We start from the raw sequence: 19,287 nt of genomic DNA on the forward strand, positions 1-19,287 counted from the left end.
GCAAGGACCCAGACCACCACTACAAACTCAAGAGTTTTCAAATCTGAGGAGGCTGCTGAGGAGTCAAAGTCAGGATTCATCTAGAGGCTTTATGCATTCTGCAGTACCTCAGAGTTATGTAGAGAACATAGTACACTGTGCAGTGATTGGGAAAGCGGAACAATGGGAAATCAGAAGTTGGTTGAAACCGAACAGAAATGAATAATCTCAACATTTTGAAAATGTATATGTCAGCATTGTTGTGTCTAAAACCATGCATCTAACATTTAGCATTGGGAGAAAAGCATTGTCCTAGGTTTTAGGAAATAGATGAGAACTCCAGTTATTCTTAGTGGAATTTTCCTAGGTTTTAGGAAATAGATGAGAACCCCACTTAACCTTAGTGGAATTTTCTTAGGTTTTAGGAAATAGATGAGAATCCCAGTTAACCTTCGTGTGATTTCAGTCTCATTTATCTCTTTGGCTCCTAGAACATCATGATCAGTGGTAGTTACCGTGGGATTAGTTCGGGCAATGTGATTTACGACTGAGTTTCAAGATTTGTCATGTAGTCACATATGGCAGGCTCAACAATCAAGAAAACACCTGGTAATGTATGTAAATATCATCACATTTATTACTTCAGAAACTGAAATGAACTAGAGAAGCTTATTTAAAATGTGGAATAAGAAGTCGGGAAAAAAAATCAGAGACTTTCTTTTTTTATATAAGAATCTGGAAAAACTAAGAGTTGGTCTAAAATTCAGGCTCCTTCATTCAAGAACGAACACTGAATCTCACTGCATAGCCCGACTCAAGCTCCTCCTACACAGCTCAGTAACAAATAAATGCAGTAGAGAGAAAAGCAGACGTCTAAAAGCCATTGACTGGACAGACCCTGGTTCCTCAAAAGGTGTTACTTACAAAGAATTAGCATTAACTGATTTGTCTAAAAGCTCTTTACAAAAGCTTTGCTAAACAGTGTTTGACTTGTCTTCATTTGACCTAATTCAAAGCTTGAGAGCTGGGAAAAGCTTTATCTCCAGGACATTTATTGAAAATAGTCAGTGGTAGAGATAGCTGACCTGAACTCCTGGGAGCTCAGAGACTCTGGAACCTTAGCTTGGGAGCCAGCATGGGACCAACCTAGGTCCTTCGCATGTATGTGACAGTTGTGTAGTTTGGTCTGTTGTGGGGCTCCTAGCAGTGTGATCAGTACCTGACACTTAAGCTGTTTTATTGGGAACCTATTCCCCATGCTGGGTTGCCTCCCTCAGCCTGGATGCCAAGGGAGGAGTTTGATTCTGCCTCACCTTAATGTACCATACTTTGTTGACACCTATTGAAGGCCTGCCCCTTTCTGAATGGAAAAAGGGGAGGAATTAATTGTGAGGGGGGAGGAGACAGGAGGTGCGGAGGAAGAGGAGAGGAGGGAGGGGAAACTGCATTTGGGATGTAAAATAAATCTTAAAAATTTGATTAATAATAAAAAGGAAAATAGTAAGTGGTAAGAACAGAGGAACGTGACAGGGGCTGGGAGGAGAGGAGGGAGAGGAAACTGGAGCTGGGATGTAAAAAAATTAAAAAATTAATTAGTTGATTTTAAAAACAGAAAAGAGACTAGTTAGTTACGGTAACTGTTAGCACCTGGATATCTCTCAAAGGTGAAAAGAAAAGACTGATGTAGAAACCAAAAGGAAAATTCAGGGATATGAGATGATGTGAGAACATTGGTTCTCAACTTTTGCTTTGGGTCAAGACTCCTTCGGGGGTTAAATGACCCTTTCACAGGAGTGATAGAAGGTCATCTGCAGATCAGATATTTACATTACAATTCCTAACAGTAGCAAAATTACAGTTATAAAGTAGCAACAATATAATTTTATGGTTGGGGTCACCACAAGCTGAGGTATTAAAGTGTCACGGTATTAGGAAGGTTGAGGACCATTGATCTAGAGGGATTTTCTTTTTTTTTTTTTTGTTTGTTTGTTTGGTTTTTTTGTTTTGTTTTTTTTTCGAGACAGGGTTTCTCTGTGGTTTTGGAGCCTGTCCTGGAACTAGCTCTTGTAGACCAGGCTGGTCTCGAACTCACAGAGATCCACCTGCCTCTGCCTCCCGAGTGCTGGGATTAAAGGCGTGCGCCACCACCGCCCGGCCCTAGAGGGATTTTCTAAAGTTTAAAAAGTTATTAATCTTACTCTGTGCACTCAAGCATGTCTATGTGAGTGCTGGAGCCTTCGAAGTTCCACCCTGGAGCTGGAGTTGAAAGCAGCTGCGAGCTGCATCATGCGGATGCTGGGCCTGAACTTGAATCCTCTGCAAAAGCAGACTATGCTCTTACCTGCCAAGTTATCTCTCCAGCCCCAGAAGGTTTTAAAAGGCTCCAGCCAGAGCAGGTCAAGAGTCAAATAATGCAGTACTGTGACCTGCTAGGTGTCACATGCACCTCCCAGTGTGCCAGCCAGGGTGCTGAAGAGGAAGGGCAGGGAGAGAGGAGCCTGGGTAGGCTAAGATGGAGGCAGAGCATGATAAGGCCATGGGGAAGGATAAATCGTTAGACAAAAAGGAGGAGAGGAACCCAGGGCAAATAGGCTGAAGCAGCTGACCTACAGACCTCCTGCAGAAGACAGAGAGATGGAAAACCAGAGTCCTGCCTCCAAAGTAGATGCAAAAGAGGCCACATACGACTAATCATGCATGGAGTCTGTCAGTGGTCATTGTCTTCCTCCTTGTATCCAGAGGGAAAAAAATATTTTTAATCAATTATTCAGTAAATGGACTTTTTTTTTTTGTAGTTCTAGAAACACTTTTAAATTGGAGGGCAGGTCCTACCTGATCCCATTTTTAAAAGTGCAAATGTCTTTTTGAAGAGGTGAAATCATTCACTTTCTGGTACAATCAGAAGAGAGAATTAGGAAAGACTATGACTGTCTAGGGGGTAAGTGTAACAATCCACATAGGGATTAGTTTTATAACCTACAATACAAAGCATACTTGACTGCAATTTGGAGTCTCAGTTGCTCATTTATGTCTGGAATATTTTCAGTTCCCTCTGATCTCATGTTTGTAGGAGGGCAGTTTCCTACAAATCCACTTCCTGGTCTTTGCCTTGTCTGGACTGTAACATCTCCAGTTATGGCAGTCCGTACTCCTAACAATTGTGATAATGAGCCGTGAAAGGCAGGAAACTGAGTATGTGCTGCTGTATATGGCATAAAATCTGGGAATCAGTGGAAGATCATGAGGCTTTGACCCTGCTGTGTGAGGGCTTCTTCAGCAAACTCGCTACCAAGTTTGAGGCTGAAAGATCACCGGAATAACTTCGAAAAGAAACAACACATGGCTCTTCAGGACAGTTCTGATGCCTCAGCTAATGCATGACTCCAGATTTTTGATGCCTATGTTAAGAATTGTGTATGAATTGAAACATCTGTATATCAACGTTCAATCAACAAAATCTCAGAGATTCCCAAACTGGGTGGGATAGAACACTTATTTTATTTTATTATTTTATTATTATTATTTTTTTTTTGGTTTTTTCGAGACAGGGTTTCTCTGTGGTTTTTGGAGCCTGTCCTGGAACTAGCTCTTGTAGACCAGGCTGGTCTCGAACTCACAGCCATCCACCTACCTCTGCCTCCCGAGTGCTGGGATTAAAGGCGTGCGCCACCACCGCCCGGCTGGATAGAACACTTATAATCCTAGCTCTTGCAAGGCTGAGGCAGGAAGACTGCCACAATGCCAGGCCAGATTTGGCAACAGAGACCTTGGTTGAAGGGAAAGACAGATAGATAGATAAGATAGATGGAGAGAGAGAGAGAGAGAGAGAGAGAGAGAGAGAGAGAGAGAGAGAGAGAACAACAAACCACCAACCAACTCTCAAAGGAAAATAATATGTTATTATCAGGTATATGCTCTGGAGGGATGTGTGGATATTCACATGTACCAGAAGGACCAGAAAAGGATGATAGAAGTCTTGACTGAAAAAGCAAGAGAAAGCTAAAGCAATATTTTACACGATTGGATCATGTAACATGTGTCCTGATGTACATAAAACGATCTATTGATCAATATGCTTGCAAAGCAAAGATGTTCATAGCCCACACAAAGAATTTATTCTTTACAAATATAATTCATTAGTCACTAAGTAAGAAGCAACAAACTCTGGGATCTCTTCCTCCCCGTGTGTGTGTGTGTTGTACAGGGAACTCAGGTTTTAGGTTTTTGATTTTTTTTTAATTTTATTTGTTTGCTTTATTTTGTTTTGTTTCAAGACAGGGTTTCTTTGTTTAATAGTCCTGACTATCTTGGAACTTGCTCTGTAGACCAGGCTGGCCTCAAACTCACAGAGATCCACCTGTCTCTGCATCCCAAGTGCTGGGATTAAAGGCGTGTGTCATCACCGCCTGGCAGAACTCAGGGTTTTTACATGCTAGGCCAGTCCTTTACCACTGAGGACATCTCAAGGACTTGCTTCATTGATATAGTCTCACTATACAGCACACGTTGGACTTGAACTTATGATTCACTTCTGTCAGCCTCTTGACTGCTGGGATTACAGCTGTGTGTCACTATGTCCAGATATCCACTGGTATCATAAAACTTTGCACAATGCATTGTGTTTAACTTCCTTCAGCCTGATTTCTATTGATAATGTTTACTAAAAAGAAAATATTTACATGAACTAATGGCATCAACATCCCTCCAGGACATTTAATAAGAACAATCCCTATTTAGCTTCTTTGTCAGCTCATCAAATGTCACACACGTTTACATGTGCACAGACTATCTGATGCTATTTTCATTGTCCATATAGTCTTAATATCCTTTCTTTGAAAGATTAAAGTAGAAAAGATTATTGCTCCATCTTTGCCTGTGACTTGAATCTTTTGTGAGCTGAGTTTAGCATCTATAATTTCATGAACTATCTGTTCAGAGCACAAATGATCATTGCAAACACTACGCCTGTCTTGCTATTACACACTGAATTCTTCATTTCTGTATGCCCAGAAGGATGCAGAGCCTAGTACGAGCATGGAATGCAGAACAATGAAAATATTAGTCAATGAGTGAATGAATAAATAAACACTGTATGAGTGGAATACAATCTATTTGAATCCTACACTCATAAAAGAAGCCCGCTTTAGTGGTACCTTGGTGGAGAAGAGGTGCCACCATCCATTAAATACTGACATACACTCTTTTGATACATGTATACATTAAGTTTTGAAAATGTTAGAGAATGTTCAGATAAAGGCAATCAAGGATCAGCAGTGCTTATTCCAGATTTGGTGCCTGAGAACAGATACAATTTCAGTATGTGTGGTTAATTGGGTCTCTTTACTGACTGTGTGGTGCCCTGGCATTCCCTTCAGAGTCTACCTAAATGAAAGTGAAGGTTCTTAGGAGCACTGTGCCAACTGTAGCTCCCTGATATAATACTATGCCAATAGTAGAAAAACGAATAATTTTCCTTCTGTAGTTAGGAACCAGTTGATTAGTGATGGATAGGAAGCAAAGTCAACGGGCTATGTTCACAGTAAGCTCTGAACATATCTACTTACAATTAACATTATACAGATTATGAAGATTGGATTTATATACTCGGGAGCGCGCGCACACACACACACACACACACACACACACATCAAACATTAAAGAAAAAGAGGCCAGACATTACAAATTTGGGAGAGAGTAAAACTGAGAGGAATTATCGAGAGGACTCAGAAAGTGGAAAATTATGTTAATTATATTTTAATTTCAGAAAAGGAAAAGAAAAATGTTTCCAAGGATGGAGGTCTCTGTAGTGGAGCTGTCTCAGGCTGCAGTTATGTTGGAGAAGGAAGCCATGGTTGAAAGTTTCTGCTTACACTGTCAACATTTGTACTGGGACACGAGGAAGGCTTTGTCACCACTCAACAATACACAGTCACTCATGGCTTAATGTGTTCTCCACAAATACCTTCATTTAACAGGTCGTCTAAATCAACCAATTAATTAAAGAAACAAGTAAAATAATATTAAAGAAACAAATAGAATCAATGAATTTATAAATGTATGTGTGTATATACTCTCTCATATCCACACACACTTGCATGTTCTCATTTAATTTTGACAATTACCTTTAGAAAACAGTGCAAAGCAAAAACTGTTTACCACAGGAGGTCAGTAGTAAAGGCTTCTTACCTCATAGACGTTGAATTGTGATTGTCCTCTGGAAAGTTCTCGATAGCTTGTTGTAAATTCTCCAATGAAATCATGACTGAAAGTGAGAGAAGAAAGAAGTATGTGGCACCAGGCTTGTTCAATTCTCATTCATATATCAAAACATTTTACATAAGAACTGTTTATTGAGTTTGAAAAATGTCTAATATCTCTATGAATACAGCTTTATAATTTAGACAGTCTCTTGAGAGACTGATACATAATTTCATTGTCCCTTAATCTAAAATTTAAAATCAACAATATTTCGTTAATATTCAATTGTTCAACTTACACAGCAAAATTAGTACTTGAAACAGGAGTAATAGTTTTAATGATATTCACCTCTAAAGCAAATGGTAATCCTCTGTTATCCAAATGATTAACTATTTCACTAAGTTTAAACCATACTGCTGAGATATTCCTTATTGACAATGGGTCCTCAGGAAATTGTAATTCACCAAAAGAAGAACATGTTCATTAGAGGAACTAGAGAGACAATCAGTTTGACAGAATTTGGAAACACCTGAAGATGGCCCTCTGAGCATGTCTGAGGTGGAGCATCTTGACTATGCAGGTTGCGGTGGGAAGACTCACCCACTGTGGGTGGAACAATTCCCTAAGTGTGTCTGGAGTGAAAGAGGGGAGAAAGAACTGTGCAGCAGCCTGCCTGCACTGCTCAACACCTCTGGCTGACGAGGTCACATGACCAGCTGCTGGCTGATGAGGTCATATGACCAGCTGCTTCAATCCCCTGTCACCACGATTCCCCAGCCATGATAGCCTGTCCCTTAAACTGTGAGTAAGAATCAGCCCTTCTCCCTTACGTGGCTTTCCACAGTAACTGGAAAGGAATCTAAGACAGGAGCTAAAGGATTATAATAAACAAAAGTAGTTTTTATTTTGTGTCACAGAACTCATATGCTGTTCATTGTCATAAATGTCCCCATAAGCCCTATTTACTGTTTAGCTGTGAACCTCTTAAAAAGTCATGGCCCTTTCCTGGTGGCCAGTAATAAGTAATGAATAGCTGTATTTAACTAACCAAAATTATTTTTTAAATTATTTTTATTGAACTGTATTTTTTTTCTCTGCTCTCCTTCCTTCCTCCCCCATCCTCTTCAACCCTCTCCCATGATCCCCACGCTCCCAATTTACTCAGGAGATCTTGTCTTTTTCTGCTTCCCATGTAGATTAGATGTTTCTTTTAGGGTCCTCTTTGTTGTCTAGGTTCTCTGGGTTTGTGTATAGCTATTTTGGAAATCAGTATGGCGATTTCTCAGAAAATTAGAAAACAACCTACCCCAAGACCTAACAATACCTTTGGGTATATATCCAAACGAGTCTCAATCTTACAAGGACATGTGCTCAACTATGTTCATAGCACCATTGTTTGTCACAGCCGGATCCTGGAAACAATCTAAATGTCCCTCAACCAACGAATAGGTAAAGAAGATATGGTACATTTACACAATGGAAAAAATAATGCCATCTTGAAACTTGCAGGCAGATGGATGGATCTAGGAAACATCATATTGAGTGAGATAACCCAGACCCAGGAAGACAAATATAATATGTATTCACTCATAAGCGACTTTTAGACATAAAGCAAAGAAAAACCAGTCTATATTTCACAATCCCAGAGAACCTAGACAAAAATTCTTTTCTGAAGGTAAGATTTTGAAGAAAAAAAAAGCTAACTAAAATCAATTACATAAAATTTTATCACTTCTCCTCCCTCCTCTCCTTTTAGTACCCCCACACACAGGTCACATCTACCCCCCCTCCTCTTTTACTCCTCTTCCTCCTTCTCCATCTAGAAAGGGGCCTCCCATGAACTTGAACAAAGCATGGCACATCAAGTTGAGGCAGGATCCGAGCTCCTCTTCTTGTGTAAGGCTGGGCAAGGAAAACAGGTTTCTAAAATCCAGCTAAGTGCTGGGGACAGGTCGTGATATCATTGCTAAGAACCTTACAAATCATTTGAGGTATAATTCATTTTGATATCCAGCATCCCAGTTCCGCTTACATGAAAGATCCTGCACTTACAACCCATTGTTTTATGTGGGGTCTCCTTTTTAGAGCAGCCTAATCTTGACTTCCATAATCAACCTTCAGATTTGGATTTATATACATACAGATATCAGAGGAGAGTATTGGAGTTAGTAGTATGCAATGATGAAATCCCTAGAATCCAGTCTCTCAACTCACACATTAAAAAGTACATAACAAGACTTCAGTATTGGTACTTCGTTTTTCTACATTTCTTATGAAATTTGGATAAATGAAATGATCCTTTTGACCATGGGAAATACAACTTCATACCCACAATGTCTTTTTTAAAAAAAAACTTGCAATTCTCTTGAGTCCTAGTGATTCTATTTAGAACCCAGCCTCTTCCCCGTGCACCTTTCAGGTATCTGAAATAGTAACCATGGAGATGAAAGCATGGAAGCACCTCAAAGACTGTGATGCTGCTAAGCGTGAGCTGACCTGTAACACTGAGCTCCCACTAAACATCGGTGGGAATAGGGAATAGAGACCTGACACACACTGCGTGGGTCTATCTGCATTTGGCCAAGTTTTTCAAATTCAGTGTTCAGATCCTGATTGCCAGCATGCCACTTCTGCCGCTCGACACTTATCACACATTTGACATAGAGAAGCAATGATTACTAGTCTCAAGCAAATGGAATTAAGTAATCCAAACTCAAATTCAGGAACATCTACCTACAAAAAGCCATTCTGATAGAGTGGAACATCTGGATCCAATCACACTCTGATCAACTATACAGAACTCACTGTAGAACTCACTTGCTAAGAAGGGGGTCTTTAAAACTTGGGTGTTTTGAGGCACATATATTTGTTACTTTTTACAAAACTGAGAAATGTATGATAGGTGACAACCTGTTTGTTCTTAGTGAAAGCAATGAACCTTTGAAGCTGCTGAACTGGGTGACCTTTTCTGAATAATGCCTGTACATTCTAAAATGAAGAGAAAATTTTCTCCTTTGCATTACGTACTACAGAAGGTAGAGCAGACTCAGAACGACCAATACAGTATGGACCCACTCATAAGTGGATATTAGATGTAAAGCAAAGGATAACCAGACTACAATCCACAGCTCCAGAGAAGCGAGGTAACAAGGAAGACCCTAAGAGAGACACATGGATCGCCCAGGGAACGGGAATTAGATGAGATCTCCTCGGTAAACAGGGGGAGGAAGTGATGAAGGGGAGGGGATGCGAGATGAGAACAAGAGTGAATGGGATTGTGGAGGGGAGAGGAGGACTGAGTGGGAGAGCAATGAAAGAGAGATCTTGATAGAGAAAGCCACACTGGAGTTAGGGAAAATCCTGGTACTAGGGAAATTCCTAAGAATCCACATAATGACCCCAGTTATCCAACAATAGTGACCCAGTATTGCTATCCTAGCAATAGTGGAGAGGAGCCTGAACTGACCTTACCCTGGCACCAGATTGGTGAATATCCCAACTACCATCATAGAACCTTCATCCAGCAAATGATGGAGTCAGACGTAGAGATCCACAACCAAGCACCAAGCCAAGCTCTGGGAATCCAATCCAAGAGAGGGAGAAGGAAATACATCAGCAATGGAGGTCAAGATCATGGGAGAGAAATCTACACGGACAGCTGAACCAAGCTCACGGAAACTCAGGAATTCTAGACCGACAGCTGTGTAGCCTCCATGGGACTGAACTAGGCCCTTCATATGTGCGAGACAGTGGTGAAGCTTGGACTATCAATGTTTAGAACAAATTGATCACTACATCACTAGCAATGTCACTGAAGAAACTAGTTTTGAGTCGCATGCTGAATGCGGTCTATGTAACCCAGTCTTACCTCTGTTCCGTTGCCAGTGGAGAGTGGCACATGGCAAATGTAATTTATGTTTACACTTGACCATGAATACACACATCATCTCCCCACATGTGTTTTAGGATATATCCACCTTGGCGTCACTTATCAACTTAGCTATTGTTTCCTCCAAGGGCTTTTCCTGTTTCATACTCTCACACTTAGCTCTCTGGAACAAAAGGAAGGCTCAAGGCACCCAGGGTCATGCTGTCGTTACATTTCCCAGCACACAGCACGCACATTTGTTTATATTTCCCCTCTGAGCTTGTATTAGCCTAGAAAACAAGAAGGTTAAAATCTCACCTCGGTATTCCATACGTCTACATCAATGCCTGGCACACAGTGAGTACCATGAATGGCACAGCGTATTTGGATTACATCTCTGTCAGTGTCTGGCACGCAGTTGGTACCGTAAATGGTACAGCGTATTCAGATTCCCTCTCTGTCACTGTCTGACGTACAGTGGGTACCATGAATGGCACTGTGTATTCAGATTGCACTGTGTATTCAGATTACATCACTGTCAGTGCCTGGCACACAGTAGGTACCAGGAATAGCACAGTGTTCAAAATAGCTGTTCTATGATATAACATTGCCTAGACCACTGGCATTATTTTCCCTCATACTGATTATTTGCAGTGTAGCACAACAGCACAGGTGTGAATTATGTCAATTTTCAAAGCCCTAAGATCTAAACACAGCTCTGACTGTTGTTGCCCACACGTTATGTGCCTACTAGATCACACTGAAGTGCTTTCTTTGGCTGGCAGTTCGGATGTTTTTCATGCTTGGTTTCACAACTGTCTCTTAAGAATTTTGTACAGATACAGCTGTAACAGATACATTTTGTAACAGCTGACAGATACATCCCAAAACACCCATTCATTTTCTACCATACTGTGGTCCCGAGTTATTGTCAACTTTAGGATTCTTATATGTAGTGTGTGTGTGTGTCTTTACCAAAATGTTGGAAGGAATGACTATTTCTTGTTTCAAAATTAAATTCAGATAATTAATTTGATTCTTTTTATCAAAGATGTTTATATTTTTAAAGACCCTAATACAATGCATTCTACATTTTAGCAAAGTAGCTCAGAACAACTATTCATGCAGCCAGTGAAAAAGGTTCCTACATAACCTTAATAACCGATATAGCTTTCTATATAAATATAACTTATAGAGCTATATTAAGCTTATGAATTTGAAATACTATATAATACAGCATAATATTTTGAAGTTATATATGTAAAGGAACCCTGGATGAATTCCAGGATGCTAACTTCGGGAGTCTTTCTCTTTGGTGTATGTCACAATATGATGGCTTCAGATGTGTGTTGGAGGAAATTTATTTCAAATGAAGACTTGCATGTGAACTTAATATAAAATTAACATTTCTACATGTTGAACTCAGCACAAAAATTGTTGCCACTTGCTGCAATTTGAATATAAAAGGTCCCCCACAGGCTCATGCTTGCTTTTCCATACTGGTCACCCTAATTTTGGATGCTGTGGAACTTTCAGCTGTGGCCTAGTTGACAGAGGTAAGTCACAATTCAGTTCCCAATTTCAGAAGCCTTGTGAGCTGCTCCTCTAGGATGTGAAGAATTGCATCCCCACATCCTCCTGTGAGAAGGGTGTGGTTTCTCCGCACTGTCCCTGACAAATGGATGGAAATTCCCCAAAACTCTGAGCCAAAATAAATGCATCCTTTCTTGATTCTGTCTGGTGTTTTGGTCACTAATTTGTCTTTCTTATGAGGGAAGACAGCATCTGTCTTTATTTCCTCTTCTTCATTTATATTTCCCATGTTTTTCTGTCTTTTTTAATTTCTACCAGTGTCAGCAAGCATTGTGGAGTCTTTGAATTTAACAAGGTCTTGAAAAGCGAGCATCCACAGCAATGGCGGATGTTTCCCACTCATGGTCAGGGAGGCAGAACCACAGCTGCGTACATTCCTCCTTCTGTGTAAACCCTTATTTACTGCATAGCAGGAGCCTTTGTTCCCAGGCAAATGAAATCAAACAACCAGTTCCATGACGGCAAGTCACATGCACATTGGATGTGGCAATGACCGCAGCAAAGAGCAAAGACATTAGGGAATTCAGAGAATAACCTCTCCCATCTTGCTCCCCGTTTTGCTGATTTTGTTTTTCCTATAGTCACACCTCATCGACTTTAACACTCCTTTGAGCATTTACGAATGCTTTTAAATGAGATAACCCCCACTTTCACTGATCGTGGTAATTTAGATAGCACCAACAGCTGATACATTTTGGGTAGGTTTAGAAGGGGTGGCCTTGATGGAGAAAGATTGTCACTGGGGGCAGGTTTGATATTTCAAAGCCTCATGGCATCTCCAGTGCAGTCTTTGTTGTATGCCTTAGGTTTCAGATGCAAGCTCCAGCTGCCATGCCTTTGCTCTACCATCACGGGCTCTCACCATCTAGAACCACATGAACTCTATTCTATAAGTTGACTTGGTCATGGTGTTTTATCACAGCAATAAAAACACTGACTTTTTAAAAAGGTTCAATCTATTTTATGGCTAGAAACCGATTATGAGTGAGTACATCCCATGTTCCTCTTTTTGAGTCTGGGATACCTCACTCAGGATAGTGTTTTCTATTTCCATCCATTTGCACGCAAAATTCGAGAAGTCATTGTTTTTTACTGCTGAGTAGTACTCTAATATGTATATATTCCACACTTTCTTCATCCATTCCTCCATTGAAGGGCATCTAGGTTGTTTCCAGGTTTTGGCTATTACAAACAATGCTGCTATGAACATAGTTGAACAGATACTTTTGTCATTTGATGTGGCATCTCTTGGGTATATTCCCAATAGTGGTATTACTGGATCTTGGGGTAGGTTGATCCCAAATTTCCTGAGAAATCGCCACATTGATTTCCAAATTTGGAGCAACGGTCTGAGCTCTTAAGGTCCAAATGAGGAGCAGAAGGAGGGAGAACATGAGCAAAAAATCAGGACCACGAGGGATGCACCCACCCACTGTGACAGTGGAACTGATTTATTGGGAGCCCACCAAGGCCAGCTGGTCTGGGACTGAATAAGCATGGGTTGATTCCGGACTCTCTGAGCATGGCGGTCAATGAAGACTGATGAGAAGCCAAGGACAATGGCACTAGGTTTCGATCCTAATACATGAACTGGCTTTGTGGGAGCTTAGCCTGTTTGGACGCTCACCTTTCTGGACGTAGATAGAAGGACCTTGGTCTTCCCGCAGGGCAGGGAATTTGGACTGCTCTTCAGTATCGAGAGGGAGGGGGAAGGGAGTGGGGGGAGGAGAAGAGGAGTGGGGATAGGGGGAGGGAAGTGGGGGGAGGGCAATATTTGGGAGGAGGGGAGGGAAATGGGAAATGGGGAGCAGGTGGAAATTTTAATTAAAAAAGAATAAAAATAAATAAATAAGTAAAAAAAAAAAAGGTTCAATCTAAGATCTAATGTTTTCTGTTTGTTTGATATTTTTGTGACTTTCTGAAGTTCTGGTAGAGAATGTCTAAAACCCCAAAGGAGTCCCAGTATTACTTTTGAGAGCTCCCAGGCGTTGATCTGCTGCTCTGTGTTGTAAGTCTGCTGAGTAAGCATTATTATTTTTCTTGGAGATGTCAGAGATCAAATCCAAATCTGTGTACTCGCCAAACACACTGCCACAGATTCCCATCTTAGCCCACAATGCAGCTCCTTCATTATCAGCATATTCTAACAGAAGTAGAATTTCTTATGGGTTATATTTTATCTTATAACTATAATTATAAATAATTAGTACACAATTACTATATATCCATATAGTATATGCATGTATATACTACATATATCATATTGTATACTATATTAAATATGCATATATAATGTATATCTGTATATAAATACTATATATGTGTATAGTAAGGATATAAGCCACCCTGGGTAAACATTATATAATTCTAGTACGCCTCTTGCCTTTCTTTATTCCTCTGTGGATTACAGTTGTGCTTCTCAGTATCCATGGGAACGGGATGAATGTTACCACTCTCATACACTAGTTCAGCGGTTGTAGGCTAATTTTATTAATCTTGTCCTTATCTGCTCTTCTATCCATTTATAATACAGATATAAATTACAAAGTTGTATTCTATACATATTTGTGATAACACATATATAAGTAATGTAATGTAATATGTAGCTGTGTTTTGGAGTTTATATTTACCTGTATGTAACATATTTAAGTAATCATAACTAATAATTTTATTAATTTACTTTTTATACTTATTGAATATTTTGTTCATAAACTTGATTTTCACTTTATTGTGTCCACTCAAAGTTTTGGATATAATATTTTTCTAAGATGAAAACAATAATCTTTAACATAGCTTATAATGACATGTAAATGGCACATTCACACCTAAGGATAAGTTATAATTGGTTTTGTCACACTTATGTGAAAGTTACATCCCTATATAGTCACAAACTAATTTTTTAAAGAGAAAATGCATAGAAATGTTCATGTATTTCTGCTTTATTATTCAAACTTCATGCATACCAGATATAATTAAAGTAATACATACAAATCTAACTTTTAAAAATATAATGTTATGTTTAATTCTTTGCCAGCAGCCTTTATCTTAAACCATTTAATCAAACAAACACATCACACATTAAAACTTCCTTTCTCAATACTGTATTTTAGGATCAAAAAATCTTTGATAAATAGATTTTACCCAGTCTATCATGTCTCATTGCTATTGACAAAATACCTAAAAGAACAACAAAAAGAACATTTATTTTCAACTCCCCACTTAAATGGTTAGTTTACTAAGGTGAGGAAGATATGCCAGCGGAAGGTTCCAAGATGGTGGGTGCATGCTCCTCAGCTCACATCACAGAGGAGCAGGAAGCAGGGAGAAGAGGGTGCTGTCAATCATCAGGCTTTCTCCTTTCCCTCATTTTATGCAGACTAAGTACCTAGTCTATGGATTCTGTCAACCATGTCCTCATTGAAACCTATGAAATAGCCTCACATTCCTACAGAGCTACCGTCCAATCAAGGTGACAGTGACACAGACCTAACAATACCCTCCGTTAGAATGCAGAATAGAGAGGTTTTGGTGTATTTCCACTCCACCTGGGAACCTTGATACTAATATAGCACTGCATGGATTCGAAAATTACTGAGCTAATATCTGAACCTAAAATCTCGACCAATTTCAAGGACATTAAAATATTCATACTGTTTATTCCACCTACTTTTCGCTATAATTTGAAAGTAATTGAATTTTAGATTTAAGTTTAAGCGTTCATACATAGAAAGGTAAATGTGTGTGATTCAATACAGACAGAAAAGTTGAAAATACCAGCCAGTGGTAATTACTGTTGTTAAAAATGGCAAAATAAAATGCTACGAGTAGTTTTAGTATAAAATTGAGAGTTTTGATGTTAACCAAAGCACTAAAATAACAATAGAAACCAAAAACAAACAAATCCAGCTATGGAGCCCCTGCTCACATTTTTTTTCTGTTGGTCATTAGTGTATAGCTACAGAAATTCAATTCTAGGATATCAGTTACTTTCTTAAATAGTCACAAGTAATATATTTGTTCAAAAATAAACAAATATTCTTTTATCATGAAAGGATAAATATGATTCAATATTTAATCATTTTCACCTTAGCTCTGCCATGTGCATTTTACACAGAAGAATATTTCTGAGCTACTGTAGAATACAGATTCATACATCTCTTTTTATTTTGTGTGACCAAATTTGTGCAACTTCATAAAGTGATGTGTAATAATCTCTATGAATGTGACATTATATTTCTTCTTTTTCTGTCAAAATTCACTATCAGGATGCCATTAAAAATAATATTCCTTACATTGATTTTTGTTTTCATAGTGATTGAACACAGAATCAAGTAGTCCAAAACTTCTCAAACAAATGTTTATATTTTTGTAAGAAAACTAACAGGAAAGGTTGAAAATTGTAGCAAGAACAGCATACATTGTGGTCAATCTTTACTCCAAAGCTATACAACACAGCATTTCCAGCATAAAGCAAAAAAAAAAAAGAACTGGACCATTTACACAATGAATATGAAAAAAATTTCAAAATATAATAAACAAATATGCATAAAATTTGCAATGCTGTTAAAATATCAAATCAATGAATTCTAGTCATAGAAGAATAATCCTAGATCAGTGTCATAGATCAGATTCTAAATGGGATCATAGAAGAAAACTTTCTTGCAGTAAGGAAAACACACCTGTACAGACACAAGAAGCACAATGAATACAAAGTTAAAACAGAAAATTAATTCCATGTATCAAGAATCATGTTTGCTGCAAGAGAAAAAAAAACACAAGTGATATAAAAAGGAAAACCTATCAGAGTATTAGCTGGCTTCTTGATCAAAACTTTAAAAGTCCAAAGAAACTTGGGCTTAGTAGTGCAAGTTCTAGAAGACCATAGATGATGATTAAAACTTTGAAAACCCAAAGAAACTGGGGCAATGACTACAAGTTCTATATGACCATAGATGTGAACCCAGACTACTGTACCCAGCTAAAGTACTTGCCATAGTAGAAAGAAAAATAAAATCTCTCTATGAGATAAACAAGCTGAAAGAATTCATGTCCACTGAGCCAGTCTTGTGGGAACTACTGGGAGCAATAAATAGAATGAGAGAGGAATGGGCACAGCCAAGAGAAGAGAAAAGAAAGAAAACGAAACTGTAAATTCTGAAACACAAAGTAGGAATAAGAACACAACAAAAGAAGTCAAAGGACAACGACAGTGACAGCAATTAGAACATGTCTTTCCATGATGACTTTAAATATTAGTGGCCTCAGCCCATCCATTAAAAGACATGAGTCACTTAAATGATTTAAAAAAGTGAAAGCCATGATTTTATTGTTTACAGGAAACTTATCTTACTGAAAAGGACCCATAGAGAAAAGTATCCAAAGAAAGAAGACCAGGTAAGAAGCAGGTGCACTATCTTTAAGCCTAAGTTAATCAGAAGAGATAAAGGACACTGTATTCTAATCAACACAACAGTTTACCAATATTGCAATCGGAGACAGATGTGCATTTAAATCTCTACCACACTGTTTTATAAAAAGCATACTTCCGGACTTCAAGACACAGATGAAAACAACTCAGTCATCATAGGTGACTTCAATTCCACCCTTTCTCCAATAGACAGATCATTAGGTCAAAAAATAAACAGAGAAGCCTCCAGATAAATGACATCGTGTATCCAACGCATCTATATCTATAGAACATTCCACCCAAGCACCAAAGAATATACACTCTGCTCCAAAGCCCACAGGAGAGTCTTTAGAACAGACTTCATACCGAGTACTAAACAAATCTCAACAAGTACAGAAGAACTGAACTAACTCTATGTATCCACTCTGACCACAACGAAACAAAGATGGAAAGAATCTCCAGAAATTAAGTAAATTCACAAGGATCAAACAACATAGTACAGAATATTGAATGGTTGGAGAAGATATTAAAGAGAAATGTTTATAAAATTCCTGAATGAGGAAGCGACAGCCAAATTAATCACAGCGGAAGCTTCCCCAGAGATAAAACTCCAGTGTGCTGAAGATAATTGTGATAATGTCACTATCTGAAGTGGAGGGGAGAATGAGGAGATTCACAAACATCCACGAGGGTTGAGTGTGCATCAGGAAGGTATCAGCTGATTCAGATGTTCCTTTCAGGCGTGAAACCGACACAACCACTGGATGCAAGAACACAGAGGCCTCTTATCTTAAAGTCCTGCATGAACAGTAAGAAGAAACAATACCCTAAACCCAGTGAGCTTGCAGAGAGCATGGAAGACCCAACAGAAAGAATTCACTAAGTGTGCGAATAAGCGGAGGATTGTGTGACTCTAGATTCCCAAGGAAAGCTTGCCTGGGGTTAATGACATTTCAACAGGGTCTGGACAGAAAACCTATGCATGACCTGAGCAACACTCTCTTGGTAGGGAAGACACTAGGAAAGATATGTCAGCAAGGCACGGCAGACCAGCACATTGTGCAGTTGAAAATGACCGAGGAATTTGCTGATACCTTAGCAGAACAGCAGTGTGAAATGTTTATGCAATTTTCTGAAAAAAATATTGAAATGTAAGGACACCAAAGCCTCTGAAGGTAGACAGAAAGATTGAAAAGCAAATTAAATATAATTAGAAGATTTTACATAAAGATTAAATTCTTCAGTTGAGTTACTATACCAGGTCAACTGTTTAACATGTAAGTACTCAATGACAATTTATTCCAAAATTAATTGAACAGATTTTGCATTGACTCATTTAAATAAGTAAAGATGTTCCAGAGTTAAAAATTGATTAAGAATCTAATGCACACATAATTAAAGCAACCCATTTTGAGTATGATAATTACAAATTAAAAGGTCAGGGAAGAGAAAGTCACATGCTACATTTGAAAGAAAAAAAAATAGACCTAAGTAGATAGAATAAAAAAGTAGATATGCCTCAGTAGCATTCAGTTTATGAAATTCGGTTTATTGACGTTGAAAAAATACCTCACAGCTTGTGGCCTGCACACACATGATAGTAGAATTAACTGCAAGTGAATAACGGACTAATTTAGGGGAAGATTAGAGACAGTGAATGAGGAAATTGAAAATAAAAGAGGAAAGCATGAAAGATATATAAAATGTTCTCCTAAGTGAGGTTGCACTCATTTACGTTAAACACATGTAAAGTTCTTAAACCCTGAGCTTAAGATGACAGAATCCCAGAACAGCAACCTTCCACAGGCTTAGCAAAACCCACTAAAGGGAACAGACCAGCAGACCTACCATTGTGTAGCCTTTCACAGATAAAGTTTGTACCTATAATAAATGCCATTATTTGATAGAATGCAGTGGTCACAATGACACTTAACACTCCCTATGTAATAGTTGGAAGCTGGGATGGGATGATTGGCAGATCACCGACTCTGTCTTTTCATCAAATCATCATGCTGCAGTAGCGACTGCCTCCTTAGTCACCTCCTGCAATCAGTCACATATTACAGCCGTGTGGATTTTATGCAGAACGATCCTATTAATGGGCTCCAATTTTGAATCAAACTAAATTCAGCTAAAGTGACTTCTAGGAAAGTGGGGCTTTGCAAGGACGTCCCCAGTGCTGGTTTTATGACCCAGACAAGCCTGTTCCTTAGCATTTTAACTTTTGCTTTTCAAATGAAGT

The 19,287-nt window shown here is 38.9% G+C and overlaps 1 protein-coding gene across 1 annotated transcript in view; it reads right to left on the reverse strand.

Moving 5' to 3' along the window:
* Cpne8 (copine 8) overlaps positions 1-19,287 on the reverse strand; it is a 188,570-nt gene that overhangs the window by 58,017 nt on the left and 111,266 nt on the right. Inside the window, exon 11 of the mRNA XM_057792293.1 lies at positions 6,166-6,241. Within this exon, the coding sequence (XP_057648276.1) occupies positions 6,166-6,241 (76 nt within the window). The remainder of the gene's footprint in view (positions 1-6,165; positions 6,242-19,287) is intronic.

The sequence above is a fragment of the Chionomys nivalis genome, chromosome 17, assembly GCF_950005125.1.
Source record: "Chionomys nivalis chromosome 17, mChiNiv1.1, whole genome shotgun sequence".
Lineage (NCBI taxonomy): Eukaryota > Metazoa > Chordata > Mammalia > Rodentia > Cricetidae > Chionomys > Chionomys nivalis.